General features: G+C 35.2%; 1 protein-coding gene across 2 annotated transcripts; it reads left to right on the top strand.

Annotated features, from left to right (window-relative positions):
* Window positions 1-258: 258 nt before the first annotated feature.
* LOC110923346 (ABC transporter B family member 2) lies at window positions 259-12466 on the top strand. Of its 2 annotated transcripts, XM_022167465.2 has the most exons (10): window positions 259-648; window positions 822-876; window positions 1221-1396; window positions 5676-5876; window positions 6931-7190; window positions 8077-8997; window positions 9089-9507; window positions 10302-10543; window positions 10635-11295; window positions 11754-12466. In XM_022167465.2, the coding sequence occupies exons 1-10, from the start codon at window positions 394-396 to the stop codon at window positions 12305-12307; spliced, it is 3744 nt and encodes a 1247-aa protein (XP_022023157.1). In that variant the 5' UTR covers window positions 259-393; the 3' UTR covers window positions 12308-12466. The 2 variants fall into 2 exon arrangements, with proteins under 2 accessions (XP_022023157.1, XP_035842529.1); XM_035986636.1 differs by lacking the exons at window positions 259-648; window positions 822-876; window positions 1221-1396 and adding an exon at window positions 5267-5285.

The following is a 12466-nucleotide window of genomic DNA, read 5'->3' on the forward strand; positions in this document are numbered from 1 at the left end:
TCAACCATTTGATCAAATATCCAATGGTTTAAAACACTTCTTACCCTTCTTACATTTTAGACACTTTTTACCATATCCCTACCCTATATATATATATATAAAGTGTTTTTGCTGTTAAAAAAATGTTTAATTATCTTGTAGTAAAAACGAATTATATTTTTTATATTAAATTATTAATTACCATGCATTTATTAACTCACTTTATAACCTATATTTCCTCTACAAAATATGCCCATAAATACGCCGATGTCATGAGTCAACACACTCTGGCTGGTTTACTTTTGCTTTGCATTAAATGTCTTAAACCACCGAACCAATTCCTTCAATCTTTTCTAACCCCACCGTTGGTCTTCATTAACCATCTTCTGCCTCTCACTCTTCCGGTAACCCAAAATGAGCAACCATGGTTCACTTTCTATCGAAGGTGGTGGCGCTAAAGATGACTCGGATAAACCCAAAAAAGTCCCCATGTTAAAACTGTTTACATTTGCAGATTCGTATGATTACTTTCTTATGTTTTTGGGGTCCTTAGGGGCTTGTGTTCATGGTGCATCGGTGCCGGTTTTTTTTATTTTTTTCGGCAAGTTGATTAATATTATTGGACTTGCTTATCTTTTTCCCAAAGAGGCTTCTCATAAAGTTGCAAAGGTAATTAATTAGTGGGAATTAATAATTGTTTATTTAGTTTTTTTTATTGTATTATTAATAATAATTGTTGTGATTTGGGAAGATTAATTGTAATTTGTTTCTTGAAATTATATTGGTTTGAATTTTGGACAAGAAATTTATGTTTTTTTTTTCTCCTTTTTTTTTGTTGGCAGTATTCGTTGGATTTTGTGTATCTTAGTGTGGTGATACTCTTTTCTTCTTGGATTGGTAAGCTCTTAATTAGAAAATTAACCAAAAGAAATAAAACTTTTGGGTGTTGATCAAATTGATTTGTTGGAATATTCGATTATCCTAATTGTGCAAATAATCAAATTGTATGTTCATAATTTTTATTTTCAAATTTTTGATATTAAAATTTAAAATAATTAAATACACTTAAATTTTTTGATTGATATGTGTATGCATGTATTTCTTTTTCAGATTAGTATATATTATTTATCAGAAAAAAACTAATTAACAGTAATTGAAAATCCATAATTAATTAGAGATAATATTATTAGGATATATAATATTATTATAATAATAATTAAGAAATTAATTAATGTGTATAGAGGTGGCTTGTTGGATGCATACCGGAGAAAGGCAAGCAGCAAAGATGAGGATGGCGTATTTGAAGTCAATGTTAAGCCAAGATATCAGTCTTTTTGACACTGAAGCTTCAACAGGAGAAGTCATCTCTGCAATTACCAGTGATATTATAGTTGTTCAAGATGCTATTTCTGAAAAGGTAACAACATCTAACTTTTTTTTTTTTTGTTAAATGTGACATGATAATATATGTTTGATTCCACGTATAAAATCTTTGGCATAGTCGTCGTACCTTGGTGGCTTGGTGTATAAAATGGGGTTCCTCATGTTGGACCTGTGAATGGTTGTGGTAATCGCTAGTCGATCGGTGAGGTGGGGACTAACGATTAATCGTGATTAATTTACGCCTAGTCAGGATTACAATCTTGTTCTTGCCTACGATGAACATTGGTGTAGATTATAGATTTAAGAGTAGAATAAATTGCTTAAAAGAAGTTCATGGCTAGTTCATATGTTATTAAACACCAAAAATACATAGGTATTAGTAAGACAAAATTAAAGATTAAACACCAAAAATACATAGGTATTAGCAAGACAAAATTAAAGAAATTGTAAATTTTCATTGATTTTTTTTATTTTTATTATATATATGTGTATGTATTTCTAATTTCTATTTCTAATTAGAATAATTTGTAACAGTTTTCATATATGATATGTACTAAAAAGTATTACAAGAACTATACTTAAAGTCATTGATTGTAAAAAAAAAAAAAAAAATTCTAATTAGAAAATTGTAAATTTTCATTGATTTTTTTGTTTGTATCTTAAAATCCTCTAGTATTACAAGAACTATACTTATATATAAATCATCAAAATATTTTCCACCAAACCCATTCAAATAATAAATAGTTTTAGAGGTTAATCAAGTTTTAAATATATGCACTTTTTTTGTATTAGTCCCGATAAAAAAACAAATTGCCATAAAGTTTATTAAAATACAATATGTTTCTAAAAGTTCTCACTTTTAAGATCGTAAAACGGCAAAATACTCATTAATCAATTTTAATATGATTTAACAACCCATATTTTATATTTGTCATGTCCTCAACTCTATATGTGACCTTTAATTTAAGGGCATTGTATAACTTCATAATTTCCCCACATGTTTTTTCCTTTAAGCTACTTAAATTGAACCAATTAATTATTGAATGACCTTTAAGATTGTCTTAAACGGTCTTAATGAAAAGTTATATGGTGGGAGGGGCCGAGGGTTAAAGTCTTTCACTTCATTTATCAGATCAGTTCATATGTTCTTGTCACATCCAACGTCAATTTTTTTAGAATAATAATACTTGTATATAACTCTTCGAGTCCCTAACCGCTCATTTTATAATGTTTTGAGTACTTGTGATTTAGTGGTTTTAAACATTTGAGTCAAAAATCAAAGTACAAGTGTTAAAAAATTGGATTCAAAACGTTATAAAATGAGCGATTAGGGACTCAGGGCGTTAAACTTTTTTATTTTGGATTAAAATGATTAAAACCACTAAAACATAGGTACTCAAAAAGTAATTTACCTATATATAAAGGAGTGATCTTTGGAAAACACAAATTATTATGAGAAGAATGGTATAAGAAACAATGTAAAGGAGTGATCTTTGGAAAACACTAATTATTATGAGAAGACTCGTATAACAAAACAATGCACTTCTCAATCTTAATAAATAAAAATAAAAACAAAATTGTGTAAATGTGATATTTATTGTTTCTCACTTTATAAATTATAAGTAAAAAAATATACTTTGATTTTTTATTTATATAATTCTAAACACATAAGAACTATTGGTTATTTTTTCTATAGTCGTTGATAAAAATTTAAAGATATTAGATTTTTTTTGTTCTAATAATAATTGTTGCTCTTTAATAATTCTCACCCTCTCTCTATCCATATAATATATATTATAAAAACTTTGGCTATAAATGTGTTAGGAGTAGGTGTGCATATTGATGTTCAACTTTTCTTTGCTTATATTAAATCCTTTTATTAATGGCGGATAAGTACATTCACAAAAATATCACAAGGTTAAGTTCATTCAACTCTCATTTTACTCCAAAAACATGTAATTTACTTTTCACAACACCTCAAACAAATACTTTTCATCAAATATAAACCAGGTTACATGTTCTCTATACTTTTAGAAAAGTGCACCACCTTTATCATTGTTAAAATATATTCAATATTTAATTTGTGAAAGTGTAAAATACAATATTATTTAACGTACGAGTGTACGCTGTGACGTTACACACGTTGTAAAATTTAAAACTCTAATCACGCATGTTGAAAAACCATAATCACGCATGTTATACTTAGGTAATGAAGCATGTTATAATTATGTAATGAAGCATGTTATGGTTTTCAACATGCTTGATTATGTCTTTTCAACATGCGTGATTAGGGTTTTGAGTTTTACAACGTGTGTAATTTCATAGCGTACGCTCGTACGTTAAAGAATATTGTACGTTAACCGGACTCTACTCTATTTAATATAATTAGTATTTGTTTTGTTTCACAAACGTCACCATTTGACCTTTTCTATGACTTCTAAGGCATTTCCATTGTGCAATCAAACCATTTTTAGATAACATTTTGACTTTTCTTTAGTGAGTTCATATTATAACAAGAACTTCTATATATAATTTCATTTCCCATTAATATCATTTCATTTCATTTGTCTCAAATAAACATATACATGAAAAAAGATATTTATAACATAGATAACTTTTTATCAAATAATATGGCTTTTGGAAAAGATTTGCTAGTTTTTTTTATATTAATAAAAAATATTTATTTTATAAAAAAAAATATATAATTAATGAAAAAACAAGGGAGAGAAAGGCGGTCTTAACTACACACAACTGAATTTTGGGGGTGATTTATAAATGCCACATTTATTGGGGGCGGTTTGTAGTTAATGAGGTTGTAATCTTGTTGGGCAGCTGGAGTTGCACCCACTGCTCTAAATTGCCCATGCACTGCAATTATGGTGTTCTATCACCTTACCTCATCACTATCCCTTTTTCATACCTTGAGCTGTTTTCTTTTTGTTTTCACCCACTTTATATAACAATATTTTATTTTTAATAGGGAAATCATGCAACATACTTTGGCTATTCCATATTTAAATTTGCTTTTTTTGTCTATTTTTATAAAATATGTTGTTTTTTGTTTTTTCAATAAAGAAATATAATTTAATATGTCATCTGACTATAAATAAGTTTCTTCATGGTTAAGTCATTTATATTTGTTTAAAAAAACCTCAAGTTTTAATATCGTTTTATTGTTTGAATTTTTTTATATAGAACTTTAAAACTAAAAATAGAACAATTAAAAAACTAATGAACCAACAACTAGGGTGTAAAGAAGCCCAGAGGCTCGAGAGCTACTCGTGATCGGCTCGGTTAATAGCTCGAACGAGCCGAGCCTTAACGAGCCCGAGCCCAAGCTCGTTTAGTTATCGAGCCTGATATACAAAGCTTGTTTAGGCTTGCGAGCCTAAATGAGCCCAAACAAAGTTTTAGTTTTCTTTTTATATAAAATATGATAATAATGATGATACAATTGGTGGGCCGAGCTCGAACCTAGGTTTGGCTCGTGTAAGCAATATTTGAAGCGAGCTCGAACCGAGCTTTTAGCACGTTTAAGGTTGTTCTCAAAATAGCTCGAGCCGAGCTCAAGCTTTGAGTTTTATTCGCGAGCCGAGATCGAGCTCAAATAAGTAGGCTCGAGCTTCATAAAAACATGACGAGCCGAGCTCCAGCTTAGTCGGGCTCGGGCTCGACCCAGCTTGTTTACACCCCTACCAACAACCGTAGAGCTTGCGGTCTAACGGTATCAAGGTGTAATAAAAAAAATGTCATTCTCTGTGAGGTTGAGGGTTCAAGTCCGTGGTGGACAAAACTGTGTTGATTTAGTTGGGGGTATAGGGTTGATGACCGGATCTGTTAGCCGTTCTAAGAAAAACCAAATAACGTTATTTTTAATTAAGTTTTAACCAAATAGTAACCAAGCATCCATAGCTTGAAAGATGGTATTTTGTAACTTAATTCTAATGTGTGTTTATTTTTGTAAGAGTAAATTACGTTTTTCACCCCTGTGGTTATATCACTTTTACTATATTAGCCCCAAATAAGAATTTTTAACATATCTGCCCCCATGGTCTCTATAACTAACCATTTTGGCCCCTAAGTCTAACTATTTTTGCCCTTATAGTCTCTATAACTAACCATTTTGCCCCCATGATCTCTAGACTTAGGGGCCAAAATGGTTAGTTATAGAGACCATGGGGGCAGATATGTTAAAAATTCTTATTTTAGGCTAATATAGTAAAAGTGATATAACCACAGGGGCCAAAAACGTAATTTACTCTTTTTGTAATTTTATTTGAAAAGAAGTGAAAAGATAATATGGTTGGGTGCAGGTGGGGAACTTCATGCACTACATCAGCAGATTTTTATCAGGATTCATAATCGGGTTCGTTAGGGTTTGGCAGATTAGTTTGGTGACTTTGTCAATTGTACCCGCGATTGCAATCGCGGGGGGTGTCTATGCTTACATCGCCACTGGCCTCATCGCTAGAGTCCGAAAATCATACGTCAAAGCTGGTGAAATTGCTGAAGAGGTCTCTTTCTCTTTTATTCTCTTTCAAATACAAGACATACCAATATTATTCAACCACCTTAAAGTATGCCATAGTAGTAACAATCATTTTCAAAAGAATTTATTGATGACGCAGAGCGGAAGTACAAAATATAAAAAAGAAACGCTCTAAGCAAAAAATTATATATTTCTTTTATGATAACTATAATAACTAAACATGAGATTCGGTTATTAATAGGGCTGGCAATTGGGTACACGATTAGACCTGTTTGACTGAAAAATACACCCTTTGACTTTTTTAATTTTTAAAATAATTAAAATTACAATGTTAGGATCTATCATTTATTAATCTCTGTAAATAAAACATAAAACTGTTTTATAAACATGAGGTAGAAAGTAGTTAAACGAGTCGTAATAATGTTTGAAACTTATGTTGTGCGCGCCGTCAGAAACCTGTTAAACCTGTTAAGACACGATTTGCCAGCATTAGTTATTAATATATACACACTTAAAAATAAAATTTATATGTAACACGTTTAAAATAAGAGTAAATTACAAAAATCGTCCTTTATGTATATCACTTATTGCAAACTGTGTTCTTTATCTTCGATAATTACAGAAAACGTACTCGATGTTTGCAAACCCTTGCAAGTTATGTCCTTTAGCCCTAACTCAGTTAATTTTTTGTGGTTAAATCTGACCAAATGGACCCCACATGAGGGTATTTTGGTCATTTTACTCTCATGTGGGGTCCATTTGGTCAGATTTAACCACAAAAATACCTTCATGTGGGATCCATTTGGTATGATTTAACCACAAAAATTAACTGAGTTAGGGCTAAAGGACATAACTTGCAAGAGTTTGCAAATATCGAGTACGTTTTCTGTAATTATTGAATATAAAGGACACAGTTTGCAATAAGTGACATACATAAAGGACAATTTTTGTAATTTACTCAAAAATAATATATTTCTTTCATGATAACTATAATAACTAAACATGAGATTCCGTTATTAATATAAACATTCTTAATAATTAAATTTATATGTAACACTTTTAAAATAATTGATTCACAGGTGATCGGAAATGTAAGAACGGTGCAAGCGTTTTCCGGAGAAGAAAGGGCTGTAAATTCATACATTGCGGCGCTTTCAAATACGTACAAGTATGGCAGGAAAGCCGGTCTAGCCAAAGGCTTAGGACTCGGCACATTGCATTTCGTTCTGTTTCTCTCCTGGTCCTTGCTCGTCTGGTACACGAGTATAGTCGTCCACAAAAATATCGCTAATGGCGGGGACTCATTCACCACCATGCTCAACGTTGTCATCGCGGGCCTGTAAGTCCACCTCCAGTCCAGCCCAGCCCAATAAGTATATAACCCATGTTAAACAAGACCCTAGTTAAGCTATTTAGAGTGAAGTTCACGTAAAAATAAAATAAATGTACGAAACGTACAAATTGAAAGAAAAGTAAAAAAAGTGGCGGTGTCATTTTGGTAATTATCAGCAATTTCAAAATTACTCTAGTAGAGTAATTTTGAGCTTCTGTAGAGTAATTTTGTAAATGTTCATGTAGAGTAATTTTGGTCGTGTAGGGTAATTATCAAAATTGTAGGGTAATTATCAAAATTACACTACCCCCCCCCCCCCCAAAAAAAAAAAAAAAAAAAAAAAAAAAAACTAAACCATTGTAAATGTTCATGTAGAGTAATTTTGGTTGTGTAGGGTAATTATCAAAATTACACTACCCCCCCCCCCCCAAAAAAAAAAAAAAAAAAAAAAAAAAAAACTAAACCATTGTAAATGTTCATGTAGAGTAATTTTGGTTGTGTAGGGTAATTATCAAAATTACACTAACCCCCCCCCCCAAACTAAACCATAAAGCTAAACCCCATAACTAAATGCTAACAAAATTACTTTACAAAGACATTTTCCAAAATTACTCTACAGAAGTCAAAATTAATCTACTAGAGTAATTTGATAATTACCCTACATTTCCCAAAATTACCCTACAGATGCTCAAAATTACTCTACAAGACACTTTTTGCTTTTTCCTCAGTAATTTAGAAGTTGCTGATAATTACCAAAATGACACTGCCACTTTTTGCTTTTTCCCCCAATGCGTACGTTTCGTACGTTAATATTATTTTTATTTGATCCTTTACCAAGCTATTTATATATAGAGTGAGATGTCAATTGAGTTATTTTGTTTTGTCAATGTAGGTCACTTGGGCAGGCTGCACCGGACATTAGTGCGTTTATTCGAGCGAAGGCAGCCGCGTACCCCATTTTTGAAATGATAGAGAGGAAAACGGTAACCAAAACGAGTGAGAAAACGGGCCGGACGCTAGCCAAAGTGGAGGGTCATATACGGTTTGATGACGTACGGTTTAGTTACCCATCTAGACCGGATGTGATGATATTTGACCAACTCCGCCTCGACATACCTTCCGGAAAAATAGTAGCACTTGTTGGTGGAAGTGGTTCAGGAAAGAGTACGGTTATATCGTTGATAGAACGGTTCTACGAGCCACTATCGGGCCGGATCTTATTAGATTCAATCGACATACGTGAACTTGACATCAAATGGCTTAGGGATCAGATTGGGCTGGTGAATCAAGAACCCGCGCTTTTCGCCACTACTATAAGAGAGAATATTTTATACGGGAAAGATTCGGCTACTTATGAAGATATCACACATGCCGCAAAGTTATCCGAGGCTATTACGTTTATCAACAATCTTCCGGAAAGATTCGAGACGCAAGTTGGCGAACGAGGGATACAATTATCCGGAGGACAAAAGCAACGGATTGCTATATCGCGCGCAATTGTGAAAAACCCGTCGATTTTGTTGTTAGACGAAGCCACAAGCGCCCTTGACACGGAATCCGAAAAGAGCGTGCAAGAGGCGCTTGATCGTGTGATGGTGGGACGGACGACAGTGGTTGTCGCCCACCGTCTTTCCACCATTAGAAATGCGGATATAATAGCTGTAGTTCAAGGTGGAAGGATCGTCGAAACGGGGAGCCATGATGACCTCATGGCCCGGCCCGATAGTGCATATTCATCACTTATTCAACTTCAAGAAGCCGCTTCGTTGCATCGCGCCCCGTCTCGTGTCAGTTCCATGGGGAGACCTTCCAGGTTAGCCTTTTTCCTAACCTCTTTTAACTTTTTCTTACATCCAATTAATTTATTGGAAAACTAATTTTTTTTTTTGGATGGTCCCATATAGTATTAGATTTTCTCGTGAATTATCGCGGACAACCACGAGGAGTCTCGGAGCTAGTTTTCATTCGGACCGAGAATCCGTGGGCAAGCTCGGTGTTGAAGGCATTGAATACGCCAAGCCACCTCGCGTTTCGTCCAAAAGGTTATACTCGATGATTCGTCCTGACTGGGTTTACGGGTTAACCGGCACCATTGGTGCGCTCATTTGTGGGTCATGTATGCCTCTTTTTGCCCTTGGGATTAGCCAAGCCCTTGTTGCTTATTACATGGACTGGGAAACGACGCAGCACGAGGTCCGAAAGATTGCCATTCTCTTTTGCTTTGGTGCTGGTGTAAGTATTACTGTTTACGCCATCACTCATCTATCCTTCGGGATCATGGCAGAAAGGCTCACTCTTCGTGTTCGTCAAAAGATGTTTTCAGGTAAAAACATTAGTCATCACATTCGTCATATGGGCCGTTTGCTAAAAAAGTTCATACGGGCCAACGTGACCTTTGTTTGCCGTGCGCCGACACATCAGTCACTTGTTTGTCAGTCTAACACATCATATAGGGCCGGTATGGTTCGTAAGAACATTAACTTATATGGCCCGTAAAAATATTATTGACTGTATTATTTGTAAGAACATCAAGTCATACGGCCCATATAAATTTAATCGCCCGTATGATGTGTTAGTGGGGTGTGGTTAGTATGTCAATGTTCTGCTACTCGCAAGCTACTCGAGCTCGGCTCGAAAAAAAGCTCGAATGAGCCGAGCTTAAACGAGCTCGAGCCCGAGCCTAAAAACAAGCTCGTTTAGTAAACGAGCCCGAGCCCGAGCTTCGGTTATCAAGCTCGAGCTGGCTCGCGAGCCTAATCGAGCTTTCTATTTATATATTTTTTTATTAATATATTAGACATATATTTATATAATAATAATTACCATTTATATAAATATAAAAAATAACTAAATTATATGTATAATAATAATTATAATTATAATTAATATAAATTAATTAAAAAAATACTAAACGAGTCGAGCCCGAGCCGAGCCCGAGCTTGAAAAATTACCTTCGAGCCGAGCTCGAGCTTCAGAAATTAAGCTCGAATCGAGCCGAGCTCGAGCTCGAGCTTTCATATGTTAAACGAGTTCGAGCTCGAGCCTGGTCGAGCTCGGGTTCGGCTCGGCTCGTTTGCACCCCTAGTTCTGACCCCTTATAACCTTCAACTTTTGCAGCTATTTTAAGAAACGAAATCGGCTGGTTCGATGACATGAACAACACAAGCTCAATGCTGGCTTCCCGATTAGAAAGCGATGCAACGTTACTCAGAACCGTGGTTGTTGACCGAACAACGATTCTCATACAGAATTTTGGCTTAATCGGCACTTCATTTATCATCGCCTTCATATTGAACTGGCGGCTTACACTCATCGTCATGGCCATGTACCCGTTGATCATCAGCGGCCACATAAGCGAGGTTTCATCGCTTTCTTATTAGTTATTACACATTTTAATTCAACTTTGTTTTTTTTTGTTTTTTTTTATGATTATATTTCTTTTTCTATCAGAAAATGTTCATGAAAGGGTATGGTGGTGACTTAAGCAAAGCTTATCTTAAAGCTAATATGCTTGCTGGTGAGGCAGTGAGTAACATAAGAACCGTTGCGGCATTTTGTTCCGAAAATAAAGTGCTCGATCTTTACTCTCGGGAGCTCGTTGGACCGGCTAAACAGTCGTTTAATCGCGGCCAGATTGCGGGGTTATTCTACGGTGTCTCTCAATTTTTCATCTTCTCATCCTACGGTCTTGCATTATGGTATGGTTCCGTGTTGATGGAAAGGGGGTTATCCGGGTTCAAATCGGTTATGAAATCGTTTATGATTTTGATTGTTACCGCATTAGCAATGGGCGAAACGCTCGCAATGGCACCGGATTTGTTGAAGGGGAACCAGATGGTTGCATCGGTTTTCGAGGTTCTTGATCGGAGAACACAAGTTGTTAGTGATGTTGGAGAGGAGTTAACTCGAGTTGAGGGGACCATCGAGCTAAGAGGCGTTACGTTTAGCTACCCTTCGAGACCCGATATCATGATTTTTAGAGATTTTGATTTGAAGGTTCGGGCTGGAAAGACCATGGCGCTTGTGGGACAAAGTGGCTCGGGGAAGAGCTCGGTTCTCTCGTTAATTCTTCGGTTCTATGATCCAACCTCCGGGAAAGTCATGATTGACGGTACGCCTCTTTAACTTCTCGTTTTTTCGATAACGGGTCAGTTTGAGTCATGTTTTATTTCAACCACACGCGTCTAACATGTTAAAACATACACAAAGTCTATATTTAATGCGCAAAACCTCGTAAAACCGTATGGTTTAAAAATTCATGTCAGAGTTAAGTGTCATTTACGTCCCTGTGGTTTGTCCCCTTTCGCCATACCAAATTTCAAAATGATACCATTTTCCTCCCTAACATTCTCGAAACCTGTCATTTCAGTCCAAAAAACTAACCCCAGTTAAAAAACTCAGTTAGCTTAGGGATGAAAATGGCATTTTACCCTATATATATATATATATATATTTTTTTTGTAGTGTTGTTTTCGTAATCATAACTAAAACAACTTTTTTGACCCATTATCCAACGTGTCTAACGTGCACTTCGTGACACCTCTTATATAATGTCTCCAAATCTTGCAGGCAAGGACATTAAGAAACTAAAGCTAAAGTCTCTTCGAAGCCACATCGGGCTAGTCCAGCAAGAGCCGGCTCTTTTTGCAACATCGATTTTCGAAAACATACTTTACGGAAAAGAAGGAGCTTCCGAAACCGAAGTGATGGAAGCGGCTAAGCTAGCAAACGCGCATACGTTCATTAGCGCCCTCCCAGAGGGCTACTCGACAAAAGTTGGCGAGAGAGGGATTCAACTTTCGGGTGGACAAAAACAAAGGGTGGCCATAGCACGAGCCGTGTTAAAAAATCCCGCAATTCTTCTACTTGATGAAGCCACAAGCGCGCTTGATGTGGAGTCGGAGCGTGTGGTTCAACAGGCTTTGGACCGGTTAATGAAGAACCGGACGAGCGTGGTGGTTGCGCATCGGCTATCGACTATTAAGAATGCGGATGAGATATCGGTGATTCAGAATGGTAAAATTGTGGAGAAAGGGACTCATTCGAGTCTTGTTGAGAACGAAAACGGGGCGTACTCGAAGCTAATCAACTTACAACAACATGAACATCACAGGCGTAAATAATAAAAACGGTCATAGTTTTTTAAACAAATGTTGGGCCGATCAATGTTGTATGTTGTTTTACACATGATTATAGTTTGTTTATCACCTTCATAATATGATTTAATTAAGTTGTGCTTAAGTCATTGTTTTTATTACAATTTAGAATTCAAATTATGCCAA

This window comes from Helianthus annuus, chromosome 17 (genome assembly GCF_002127325.2).
Source record: "Helianthus annuus cultivar XRQ/B chromosome 17, HanXRQr2.0-SUNRISE, whole genome shotgun sequence".
Lineage (NCBI taxonomy): Eukaryota > Viridiplantae > Streptophyta > Magnoliopsida > Asterales > Asteraceae > Helianthus > Helianthus annuus.